Source organism: Saimiri boliviensis, chromosome 13 (assembly GCF_048565385.1).
Source record: "Saimiri boliviensis isolate mSaiBol1 chromosome 13, mSaiBol1.pri, whole genome shotgun sequence".
Classification (NCBI taxonomy): domain Eukaryota; kingdom Metazoa; phylum Chordata; class Mammalia; order Primates; family Cebidae; genus Saimiri; species Saimiri boliviensis.
The window spans coordinates 5,848,793-5,861,273 of record NC_133461.1 but is presented as its reverse complement, the minus strand read 5'-3'; the positions used below and the strand labels follow the sequence as shown (position 1 = coordinate 5,861,273).

At 44.3% G+C, this 12,481-nt stretch overlaps 2 protein-coding genes across 5 annotated transcripts in view; one reads left to right on the top strand and one right to left on the bottom strand.

Moving 5' to 3' along the window:
• The window catches only part of FBXO15 (F-box protein 15), an 82,216-nt gene extending 80,242 nt beyond the window's left edge, over positions 1-1,974 (bottom strand). For 3 of the 4 annotated variants that reach the window (XM_074383244.1, XM_074383241.1, XM_074383242.1), the window contains exon 1: positions 1,249-1,433. In XM_074383244.1, coding sequence (XP_074239345.1) covers positions 1,249-1,344 — 96 coding nt within the window. In that variant the 5' untranslated portion in view covers positions 1,345-1,433. Of the gene's footprint in view, positions 1-1,248; positions 1,434-1,768 lie in introns of those variants that run through there. The other variant, XM_074383243.1, reaches the window with a different exon arrangement.
• A 40-nt stretch (positions 1,975-2,014) lies between these two features.
• On the top strand, positions 2,015-11,684 carry TIMM21 (translocase of inner mitochondrial membrane 21). The gene is made up of 6 exons (XM_074383245.1): positions 2,015-2,598; positions 8,329-8,391; positions 8,490-8,587; positions 10,844-10,917; positions 11,001-11,106; positions 11,206-11,684. The coding sequence occupies exons 1-6, from the start codon at positions 2,301-2,303 to the stop codon at positions 11,308-11,310; spliced, it is 744 nt and encodes a 247-aa protein (XP_074239346.1). The 5' UTR covers positions 2,015-2,300; the 3' UTR covers positions 11,311-11,684.
• Positions 11,685-12,481: the final 797 nt, after the last annotated feature.

Sequence of the window (12,481 nt, the reverse complement as noted above, 5' to 3'; positions counted from 1 at the left end):
TAATTTTAGTAATAGCAGCAAATTGATTAAAAGTTCAAGTTTCCTATTTAAATCCCGTTCTCTCCTACATAAAAGAACTTTTGCAGGCACTGTCACCGTTCTATCCGTGACAAGGCTTGTGGTTTGTCTAGCATTATAGGTTTTCAATCAAGAACTATTATCACAGCAGTAAGCAACGGGGCTAAGCGGAAGCAATGGAGCCCTAGGGAGGACACGGGACAGAGTTCTGCAGAGGCAGGGGGATAAAACAAGCAGTTCGACTCGTAGGTAATAGACTCCCTTTGTATGGTCAAACACGGACTGCTGGTTTATTATAAGGCAAAATGTGCATGACTTTCCACATTTACAAATCAAAGAGCCTCACAAGCACAAAGATAATCCTCAAGAATGTAAACCATTCTCAGCATCGTCCCTCCGTCTGGGAAACTGACAGCAGCGACGGGTACTCGGGTAGGGAACCGCTCACGGTACAAGGAGAGGGATTTCACAGGGTGCCATGACGCACGCTGATCAGCTCACTTCTTCACGCTGAAGAAGCTTCTGGAAAGCAGAGGCGGGCTCCTGCGCCTGTCCTATGGACGTCCTCAAAACTGCCTTCTCCCTCGCTCTAGGCGAGGACCACCCTTCCGTTCCAGGGAACCCCAAGGGAAACGGACGGACGAGCCTCTAGGGAGCAGAACGAGGCCACCGCAGGCTCCCGCCCTGAGCCCGCGGACGGGCAGGACGGGACCGGGGCCCGAGCGCGCCCTGGCGACGGAGACGGCGGCCCGGCCTCGGCGTCGCAGGTGCAGGAAGCGCTGCCCGCCACTAGCATCTGCTGGGGGGTGGGGCGGACGCTGGCGAGGCGGTCCCGGGCGGAGTCTACTGCCCTAGGTGGGACGGCCACGAGAAGGGCGAAGGGCGAAGGCAGGGGAGGGCGCCGTGCACTCGGGCGGGCGTCCCGGAGCGCGACCTCCGGGCACCCGCGCCTGTCCCGGCAGGCGAGCGAGCGCACCCCGCGCACACGCCGCGGGAAAAACACGTTTCCCCGAGAGGCTCCTCCGCTCGTGCCGTCACTCAGGGCACCCCACGCGGCAGGGCACAAAGGATTTCCTCTCGCTGAAGAGAGCCTGGGGCCTCGTGCCAGAGCCTGGCGAATCCAACTCGGCGAAAACCCCAGGGCCGCGCAACGAGGGGCTCCCCGCCGGCTGACGCCACCCGCGGGCCCCACAGTCACCGGATCCCAAAGACCCTGGGGCGCCCCGGGACCTGCCTCGCACGCCCCAGGGCCGCGCCACCGCCCTCGCTGGGCTCGCGCAGCGTCTGGAGGCGCTGCTGCAACATCCGACCGCGTCCAGTCGCCATGGAGACCAGGCGTTCACCACAGGACCGCGCGAGGGCGGAAACGGGGAGCGCTTGCTCCGAGACAAGCCCCACATCGCCATACCCCTAGGCGCAGGCGCGGGTGTACGCCGGCCTAGCGCGTGCGCAGACGGCACCGCGCCAGACGGCTCGCAGAGCGGGCTTCTAGAAACTTCCGGCCTCGGCTTCTTTACCCACCCCTCACAGTCTGCCACCAGGGGCGCCGAGCAAGTCCGCGGCTTATGGTTTAGAAAACCGGCGCCTGATCTGCAGTGGCCTCCCTTCATCTCCACTTAATGGCTCTTTGAAAGGCAAAAACTAAATCATTTGCGCACGCGGAATGGCAAGGCCACAGTCAAAGGGAGTATTTCCCAGTATGTGGAGTCCTCTCTAGAAGGATCAGAAGAACACGTAGTTTGCAACTAACTTGGCTTTTGCAAGTCCCGCTTGAACCCCTCAGGGTCTGAAGTACAAATAGCGCCACAAACGCCGCACTTTCCCACCGCTCCAAGAACGTTACAGCGTCTGCGCAGGGCGTCTGAGGGCCTGCGCCTGCGCCTGCTCTGGCAGCCTTGAATTGTGGGAGGTGTAGTCTCTTTTGCGCGCCCCACTGTTGCATCCCAGTTAAGAGCAGGGTCTTTAAACTACTATTCCCAGAAAGCCGGGGGAGTTTCCCAGGTGACTGCGAAGGCATGGCAGAGACCCTGTGAATGTCAGCTCAGAAGGTAATCAGAGCATTTTAATTCAAATAGAATGAAGACAGAAGGGAAGGTGGACATCAGGTTCTCTGTGGAGACTTTTCGTTTTCATTTACGCTGCTGAAGCTAACGTTTTTGCCTAACACCCCATGTAGGTAAACGTATAGGCTTGAGTAGGAGTCCGGCCGGATGTGAGGTGAACCCTAAAGCTTTCCTAATAGTAGTTAACATCGTGCCTAAGCGAAACGATTTTTTGTGAACATGATTTGTACTTTTCTACGAGCCATACAATATACGGAGAAGCTGCACAGGTCCTCGGCAAAGCGATTGCTTTTACCACACGTTGTGCTTAACAAAGCGTGCTTGAAGACTGAGCCCCGTTTGAGATGTTTTCAATATCAAAAGAAAACAGTGCGACCTGGATGTATTCTTGGAGTCACCCAGAGAGCCATCTGGACTCAGGGGCCAAGCTCCCGAAAAGCGAAGGAGGGCAGTGGCAAACAAGTGTCTGTGCACAGGAGTCAGAGAGGAGGAACCGCCATCCCAATAGCACAAAAAGGTAAAAAAGGAATCCTTTAATAACTGGTCTATCATCAGACGTGACAAGAGCTCCCATTACCCTTTTACACCAAGTTCACTGCCAAAGGTGAAAAAGCAATTCACATGAGTTTTTAAAATCCGTTTATAATTTAGAACTAGAACGTATAGACCTACAGTTTTCTTTACAGATTGAAACTCAGATTTGAAAGTTGATCTTTAATTTAATATAACTTTTTTGCATTATGTCTGGCAAATTTTTGTCAAGTTTTGTGGGCTCTGTTACATATAATAAAAGAGTAACTGGATAGGATAAAAAGAGAGATTATTGACGCATAACCAGTAGGGAAAACTTTCAGATGTTACCTGCAATCATAGAAAAACATATAGGGAGGATGGAATGTGATTTGTCAGGGAAAGTCAGAGATGTGTTCACAGGTATTTTAAGATTTGTTTTTTAATTTCTTCATTTCACATGTAATTTGTAGGAAAAAAAAAAAAAAAAACAAAGCAGATTAGACCCCCATGATTATACCACACAAAGATGACTTTTTTTAACATTTTGCACTTTCATACACATACTTTTTAATAATTTTAACCCAAAAAATTGAATCATATTCTACCAATTGTTTTGTAATCTGTTGCATATGCCAAAACTATAATCTAGTTTTTCATTCATAATAGTTCAGCGCAAAGGAACAACCCATATGCCGAAGTGAAGGGCATAGAAACGGGCAGATGTGTCAGGTCATCTGGCTCAGGCAACAGTGCTGCTGCTTTCACTGCACACCAGGCCTCCTTAGAGAGCCCTACTGCACCCCATTCAAAGGTGACAGTCCCTGTTACTGAGTGAGTGGATGGGAGCAACATTCCCAACTGTGAAATATGCTGCATCCAAAATTCAAAGAGGCCTATGAAGCATTGTGTTAGAAGGCATAGGGTACAACAATTGTCTTTTACTCGCAAGGGCATGTCCTGGCACTTGCCAGTGTAGCCCCACGAGGCCCGCTCATGTGTTGGTGACCCTCTGGATCTTTGTTGGACCCACCTCACACTTGCAGCTTGTCTGACCGAGCCTTCTAACACACTTGACACTTGTTACTTATGGGCTCAAACATGATGGCATAAACATAGTAGACAAATGTGATATTCTGTTCAGTGTCCAGAAGAGGATTATTCAGATAAAACTTTCTGCAGTCATAGAAATGTCCTATATCTGTGCTGTACATTTGGTTAGTTCCTGGCCACTTGTAGCTATTTCGAGCACTTGAAATGTTGCTAAATTATGTGACTGAAGAACTGAATTAATTTTAATTAATTTAAAATTGAACTGAAATAGCCATTAGTGGCTACTGTATTAGCCCGGGTCTAGAAGGTTTCAGTCCCTTAATACTATTATGACAGAGAGTGAGAGAATTAGCAGATCCTGGGCAGGATCATAATAACAGGATAATCCTGTTATTATCTGTTTCATGTTACTACAGACTACTCCTGCTGCTGCTTCTCGAGATAGGGAAGAAGGCATTCTTCAAATCAATGGCCAATACCATGAGACTGTGTTAATGCACTTCCCTGTAAAGTTACCATATGTGGTATTGCATATGTGCCCTGGCTATTACTTGGTTGAGTTTGTAGTGAACCACTGTCATCTCCAGCCCCTATTTGTTTTTTGTAAAGGAAGATTGGTAAATTACAAGGGACTTTACCACCAATGGGGACCACCATGCCTGTATCTAAGGTCTCTAAGCATAGCACTCTCTCGGCCATTCCCCATAGATGTGATACTGTTTTTATTTTATTATCTTGGTCACTGAGGCAGTTTTGGAGGCTTCCATTTGACTTTTCCCACTGTGATAGCTCTTAACCCACTTCCAAAAGGACTAAAGTAGGAGTTATTGTTGCCATTTACTCAGTACATCCTCTTGATTTATACATTTGGAAATCACAGAAATGATTACCAGATAAGTCCATGGACCCAGCTATCAGCTTCTTACCTGCTGAGAGGGGTCGGAGGGTCATCCTAACTCTTTGGATCCTTGGCCATCACTGTCAGCACAGATTATGTCCAAGTTGATAACTATAGGTCCTTTTGGTGAAGGACTGGGGGAGTCAGTCACATACACTTTCCTTCAGTAAATGGGCTCCAGGTCTGAAAACTTGCTCAGTTCCAGAAACTGGGGCGGTGTTCAAGGCTTTGCATTAGAGCAGCTACCTTCAGCCTCAGGAGTCATCTGTAGTTAATATCTCATGACTGTGTAATTTAGAGGTAGCCTTGTCCACTACACATCCATCTTGCCCTTGGGAACACTATGTTCTAGTCATCAACTCTGTTGCTCTGTGCAGGTCAGACACTACTGACTTGCCATCAGTTATGATGGTTGCACCCACCTTGGCTTCTGTCTAATACCTAACCTGGTCTCTGTTTCAGAACTCTTTTGCTGTCAGGGCATCCTGCTCTGTAAAGATGTAACTGTGGCTTCCTTGTGGCTTTGGTGTACAGTGTCCTCCAGTTCCTCCTAAGAATATAGTCAGCTGGTGGGTTTTCAGCCTTTATATCTTATATCTATGGTAGCATTACCATTCTTCAAGGCTGTTGAGCCTTTCCTTCAGTTTGCCATGGCTGTTCTGTCACTTTTACTTAATGTGGACCATCACTGTCTCAGAGTTTACGGGAGCAAACCTAGCCAGCTGCATATCAGTTCCCAGGGTGCTTGCCCAGTTGCTAAATTCATCACAGGAGTGTGCCCCAAGCTGATCATTTCTCACGTAGCCGGGTTTGTGTTCTGTGCCCTTGACACACCACCCTTAAGAGCCAGTGATATGGTATATATGTTCCCCTGGCTCCCGCTGGTGGGGCCTCCAGCTCCTTCTGTGTATCGTTCCTTCTCACCCTTCTCATGCCCAGTTGTGTTGTAATTTGGCCAGGAGGGGAGGTGGAGAGACCTCTTGAGGGCAGCATGTGTCTTCCTAGGCAGAAGCCACCCACCCACCACTCGCCCAGTTTCCAAGATGGAAGAAGTGCCAACCTTTACCAGACAATGAGCTGCTTAGAGCATTGACCTCAAGGGCCCCCAGCACAGCTTTAGGTTCCCTTTCCTCCCAAATCAGGACCCTGACCTAGGAGTGGGAGGTCTCATGGGCTTGAAATGCCAAACTCCCTGCTGCCCTTACACCACAGACCTGACCCCTGCGTTTTCTGCCCTCTGGATGCAGTTTGAGTCTTGTTCTGCTGGGGAGGAGGCCCCTGCCCTTGGCACTCACCTTCATTGGTGGTTAGTTATACATATCATCTCATCCTCCCTCTCCAGAGTATCCATGGCTCCAGCCACAGCCCTCTAAGTCCTTAAAATTGCTGATTCCTCCTAAATTCCCAGAAAAACACAAGAGCCAGTGCATTCCCTTCCGCCAGTATTCCATCCCAAGTCCCCATCAGTAACTGCTGCATCAGCTGCACTACAGCTGTATGACAGGCACTGTCAGTGCCCCCCTACCACCAGGGACAAGAGTCCTCATTGCTAGCCAGTGGCCAGCTAGCCAGCTCCAAAATCCCAACTGAGAGCTACTTACCACTGCTGGTAGCAGCCGTTGTAGGTCGGCTTCTCAGGGAAGTGAGATTTGCGTAAGGAGGTTTATCAGGGAGTGCTCTCAGAATGCATCTTGAGGGGTGAGGGAAGCAGAACTGGGCAGAAGGGGAAGCCGAAGTATATTTGCAGTTGGGGCCTCAGCCGCTGCTCTGGGGAGCTTTGGGGCTGGGCTGGCCAGTCACCATCCTTCTACCTAACGGGGTGACTGAGTCTTACACTTCTGCATCAACCAGGCATTGAGCGTGGGCTGGCCCAGGAAGTGCCGTGACCTAGGTGAGGAAGCTCTCTTATGATGGAATGCCCAGCGAGGAGTTCGGCTGTTAACTGTCAACTACCAGTGCTCCCTGCAGCTGGGAGCAGCTGGGAGCACCCACACCACAACACCCACTACAGGAGGCCTCGAGAACTGCAGAAGCAAAAGTCATGAGGGTTTTTGGCATGCAAGTATTAGATCCGAAAGGGTTAAAAAAGTTAGACAGTGAGCAGCTTCCACCGGAGACAGCTATAAAGTAACAAACAGAAATTTTTTAAATCTGTAGAATATGGAGAATATTCAGCACAGGGCTTTATATGTAACATATACAGGAGCTGTTGTTTATCCAATAAATGGAGAATACCTATCAGATACCATAAGCAAGGCAGGAATGAATTGTAGGGAGGAACAGTCAGAAATCCAGGGTGTTGGGGCCAGGGACCTGGTTTGCATAACAAGGACAAATAAGGATACTTACTAGAACTAATTAGTTGTTATCGTGTTCTCCACCTGGGACTTGACATGTAACTGGCAGGTAATATTTATTGAAATGTATTTTGTGACACTGAGAGTGGAATGAGATGTTGTTGTAGGCCCCAACTCCTGAACCTTGGAAGGGAAATTGGATTGTGACCATTGTTGAGTCAGTTCCATGAATTACACAGACTTTGGCAGATGTGGTCTTTTTGTTATTTGAATAATATCTTCTAAGTTGAGAATCTTGCTGAAAACTTGAAGGATTGTGCTATGCTAAAGACTACTTTTAAACAAGTGTTGTATGAGCTAAAGACTTAAACAATGTTGTTTTATATAAAAGTAATAGAAGCTTTTTATACAGAAGAGAAAATAACTTCTGTTAAAATTTTTTTCTAAAAGTTTTTTTCTTAAAAAATTTCTGAAGATTTATATTTCAGAAGTCTGAATTTCTAATGTGGTGAATAAATTAGCCTATAAACATAATGCCGGGAGGTGACTCAGTTTCTCAGCATCAGTGGAAAGCATGGTAATAATTGTAATATTGAGGTGGTGTAATTGTAATATTATAGCTCTTTTCATATATATGAAGATACACATAGTAGATACATGGTAGCTGTTGGTGAGTAAATAAACAGAAAGACTCGTCTGATATGCTAAGCAAGGCAGGAATGAAATGTTGAGAGGGGCCATCGGGAATCTAGGGTGTTGAGACCAATGACCTGATTTGGGTAATAGGGACACATAAGGGTATAATACAAATACATTTATTTATAGCTATATATACGTATATACTCTGCCCCATAACACTCTTGATTGAGTTTCTTTAGTTCTCAGACCTTTCATTTAATCCATAGGCACATATTTTATTAGCGTGGGAAAACAAATGTCTGGTCTGTGCATGTTCTTCATTTTCTAAGTTTAATTCATAAATCTTTCTGGCTGACGAAATTTCTGCTCCAAACCCAATTCTGTTTTTATGCACCAGTCAGCGTGTGGGGTGGTACTGGCATTCGAGCTAGTTACTGACTGTTAGGAGTTGACACCCATGTTGGTCCCTTCAGTACCTTACCTGTTTGGTTGTCAAAAGCCAGCACTCTTCCTAATCTGGGAGTGGCAGATCTGGGTCCAGTGTTGCCTAACCTATGGCAGTGGTAGACTGGATCACTTGTTAAAAGGATTTCTTCATCCTAGAAATTAAGACAGTGTTAAAATTATAGTGTTAAATTAAAACATAGATTCCCAAGCCCTGCTCTGAGAGTTCTGCGGAGGCAGTAACAGTAACACACAGGGAGTTTTCAAAACGGCTGCCTCTGTACACATGCAGACCCCTTGTTTTGATCTGGAGGCAGCCTTTCTCTTGCAAGAAGTGCAGAAGCAGCAAGCAAGCAGACCTGCTCCCAGCCACTGCGCATAACCTATTGGTGTTTTCTCTTTACAGTGAAAGAAGCCGGAAGAGATTTTACCTATTTAATAGTGGTGCTCTTTGGAATCACCATTACAGGTTGCAAAAAACAGCAAGTATAAACCCTTGAATATCTTTTCAACTGGCCTTTTTATGTTGCCCTGGCTTTACTCCATCTTTGTTTTCTGTGATTTCAGGTAGCTTATTTTACACAATTTTCAAAGAACTCTTTTCTTCGTCAAGTCCCAGCAAGGTATACGGGAGAGCCCTAGAAAAATGCAGATCACATCCCGAGGTTAGTTCTCAAGATTCAGCTACATGAACTCTGATAATGGGGAGAAAATGTCTTGGAGGAGGAAATGGGCAGAATTCAAGAACCAGTTCTCATTCTAGTGAAACTCACATAATAATACATAATGCTTGAGTTATCATTACATTATTAGATGTTTGTTCTTTAAGAGAACCCCAAAACTCAGTGTACAGATGTTGTCATGCTACTTGTACAAGAGAGTCATTTTACTGATTGTTCATAGATATTAAATTCTTAGAATACACCAAAATACTCAAACTCATGGTAATTTTCTAGTCTTTTTAAAGCCTGATGCATGACCTCATGGTCATAGTGTCATTGCTGAAAATGTGTCCTGTGCAAGCACTCTGCCTAGGGTCCCAGTGCACCATCTTTATTCTGTCTCACAAAAACCATTTGTGTTTGGTGCTACTTAATCTTCAGTTTGCAGAAGGAGAGACTGACACTTAAAGAGATTAAGTAACTTCACCAGGATCATGGAGCTGGTAAGTTGTAGATCAGAACCTGAATCCAAGCAAAACCAATATTTGCTTCCAAATCTGAAGCTCTTAAGCACAGTCTGCCTCTGCCCTTCCCTGGGAGGAGTGAGCATGGGGAAGCTGCCGTGCTTCTTTGAAGGACCCTGTCGAGAAGGCTTTAGATGTGGCTTTCCGGTCACACACAGTCAGTGTGGCCTGGGAAGTGCTAGTGCTATATTACTTACTCCCTGTTGGAAAGCTTTAGCACTGAAAACACTACTCATTGAAATCCAATTTCATTCACCTTGAAAGATAACAGCAGATAGCTGTCTGCCATTATCATCATAAATATTAGGCTGTTCTTCACACAGACCAAGGAGTAATGTCATCCCTAGCATTTGCAGTCCCTAAAGAAGAGAAAGGTTTGAATCCATAGCATGCTCTCAAAACAGAGCCCAGGGCTGATCTTCCCTGGGGCACCAGCTCTGACTGTACCACTTTTTCTAATCATGTCAGTGTGGAAACCTCAGAAGCTAACAATCACTGGCATCTTTCTTTTTAAATCCACTGATTTATCTTAACTGGATCGAGGCAGGGAGGGTAAAGTATTCCAGAGGTGAAAACCAGCAGGAAATAAGGAAGGTTCCTATGATAGTTACTATATCTGACAAGAAACATTCTTTACAGACTGTGGAAATACCCATGGGTGGTAACCCGATTAAATGTTAGAATGCATCTCTGGAAAGAGATGAAGAGTTGCTATGTTATTCACAAACTCATAGATTTTTCAGCATTTTGAACAAAAACCTCCACAGAATATACAAGAGTGAGATATTAAAGTCATAACTTAATTTGCTGCCTGAAAAAGCTTTACAAATAATAATTAAACTAAAAATTTCGTCAAAATTTTTTAACAGGTACCCTTCTTTTTGCCAGGTACTGTGTCTGCTTGAAAAATAGAAAATCCTGATGGGTGTTGATATTTGTATGTTTAATAGATTCAAGTGGATTGTTCTACTAGTTGAGCTATACAGTTCCGAAATACCATCTTACATGTTACTTCTTTTTCTCCTGGAAAATGCGATACTGAAGATATTCTTCTAACAGACAAAATAAGATAAATTTCATAGAGTTGAGGGTCAAATTTTTTTAGTTTGGTATCAAATTTATATTTTTTAGAGAGTTCCACAGTATTTGCATTTTGAATTCAATAAAAACTATATTTCCACTTCATGTGGATTTTCTCATTAGAAAAATAGATTCACACCTGCGCCTCTGGTTTATTTTAAATGTCATTATTATCTGTTTTCTTTTTCTTCACTGTGTATAGTGATTTAAAATTTTTTTATCTCATAGTTTTAGTATTAGGTGCCATTAATTAATTAAATTTCATTTAAAATGTTCATACATTTTATCTTCAAACCATAAGGTATTAGTAGAGAAACAGCTGAACTCTGTGTTGTTTTGTTTGTTTTCTGTAAGGGGAGCAGGAACTGCGTCATTTCTGCCTACATGGTTCTGAAACTATAAGTCACACCATAAAGCTACCTATTTTAATCTTTGGGCATGAAATATTTGTCTAATTTATTTATGGGATGATTTTTGTATAATAACCCTTTTTTCAGTTTTCTTATTGGAGTGGTCATTTTTGAGAAGGTCCTAGGCTTACTGATTTTTTTTTTTTTTTTTGCTAAAATCATTTGGTTGGTTAGAAATTATTTCCTTAGGAAGCTTAAAAAACCCCCACACACACGAAAAATAAAGCCCTGTCCTTGTTCTGCAGGTGATCGGTGTCTTTGGTGAGCCTATTAAAGGCTATGGGGAGGTGACGAAGCAGGGTCGCAGGCAGCACATCAGGTACCATGGCTTGAATTCAGAGGAAGCTCTGGGGAGATTTTTCAATGCAAGGAACTTAGACTGATCTTTCTTTTTCTCAACAGTTTCCTTGAATATGTAAAAGATGGGCTAGAACACATGCGTGTGAAATTCTACATCGAGGGCTCCGAGCCAGGGAAGCAAGGAACGGTGCATGCAGAAGTGAAAGAGGTGTGGGAATCGTGGGTCGTGGGGTCAGAGGTTCTAAACACAGTGTTACTTAAGTTCTAGAAAGGAAAATAATACCTGGAAATACTACTTTTTTTTCAGAACCCAAAAAGTGGTGAATATGATTTTCGATACATATTTGTAGAAATGGAATCCTATCCTAGAAGAACTATTATCGTTGAAGATAATCGATCCCAAGATGATTAAAAGAATAAAGCAAGCAGGTTACAGATGGATGCTGGATGGCGTGGACTCACTACTCTGATCTTCACAGCTCTCTTCCCAGAATCTGCTCAAAAGAAAGACAGGAAGGAGTGTATGGTTTCTAAAGTGAATCTGATACAGTATTTGTTACATTTAAACAAACTAGACATTTTCTTTTGGAAAAATTATGAAATAGAGCATATGTTATGTTCTCCCATTGAATCAATCATGACAGTATTTCTGCTTTAACACCATTTTTCCTGAGTAGAAATGTTTGTTATTGAAAATTTTACATCATGTAAACAAAGGAAATAGATTTTAGTTTTGTATTATAGAACTGAATAATGTCTCCAGAATAAAATTAAAACTAACAAATATTTCATTAGCAGCTACCCTCCAAATACTTTGGAACCTGACTTGAGATAAACTTGAAAATGGCTGAGAACCATAGGGAACCAGATGGTAAATACATTCTTCAAAATTGTGTAATTTTTAGGAATCTGACTCATTTCTCCCTTCAGGAATTAAGGACCTTGTACATAGCGGGAAAAGTACACACTCCCAAGTTGGGTAGATCTGGGCACACACCTCACCTTTTCTAGCAGGTGTGTGGGCCTGTGCAGATGCCGCAACCTCATCAGGCCTCCCCGTTGTGTGGTTTGTTAGGATGACAGTGTGATGAGAGGTGCAAGCCTGGACCACAGAAGGCAGCTGTGAAGTGCCCTCATCCCCTTAGAACTTGCACTGATACTTCTCACTGCCAAAAGAGCGAGGGAGTGAATGAGAGACATATTCAAATATGTGTGTGAGGCCCCCCCTTTAAAAAAAAGGCAGGGGGCATTATATTTTATCTGAAGTACTTGCTAGGGATTTGGAAAAAAGTGACCTTCATGTACAAGATCCTGATTCCCTATCTGTGTAAGTGCTATGTGCATTGGGAGAGGTCTGGAACCATGTTTATCTACGGCGGCCTCAGTGTGAGGTGTCCCCTCTGATGTGTTTGTTCCTTTTCCCTTAGAACTGTCTGTAGAGGATGTGTTCTTGAAATTCGGGGATATTCAGGATAGTGGGACCCCCAAGCAATCTGTCTCTTCGGTTTAGTTTATCTCCCTCCTTAATTTAGTCTCTAACTGCTTTAGATGTTTTTTAATTTTAATTATAAAAATTTCCAACA

Coding starts and splice junctions, on each gene's coding strand:
- TIMM21 (XM_074383245.1), top strand. CDS start 2,301: ATGATTTGTACTTTTCTACGAGCCATACAATATACGGAGAAGCTGCAC. Junction 2,599..8,328: donor CATCCCAATAGCACAAAAAG/GTAAAAAAGGAA, acceptor TTCTCTTTACAG/TGAAAGAAGCCGGAAGAGAT. Junction 8,588..10,843: donor AATGCAGATCACATCCCGAG/GTTAGTTCTCAA, acceptor CTTGTTCTGCAG/GTGATCGGTGTCTTTGGTGA.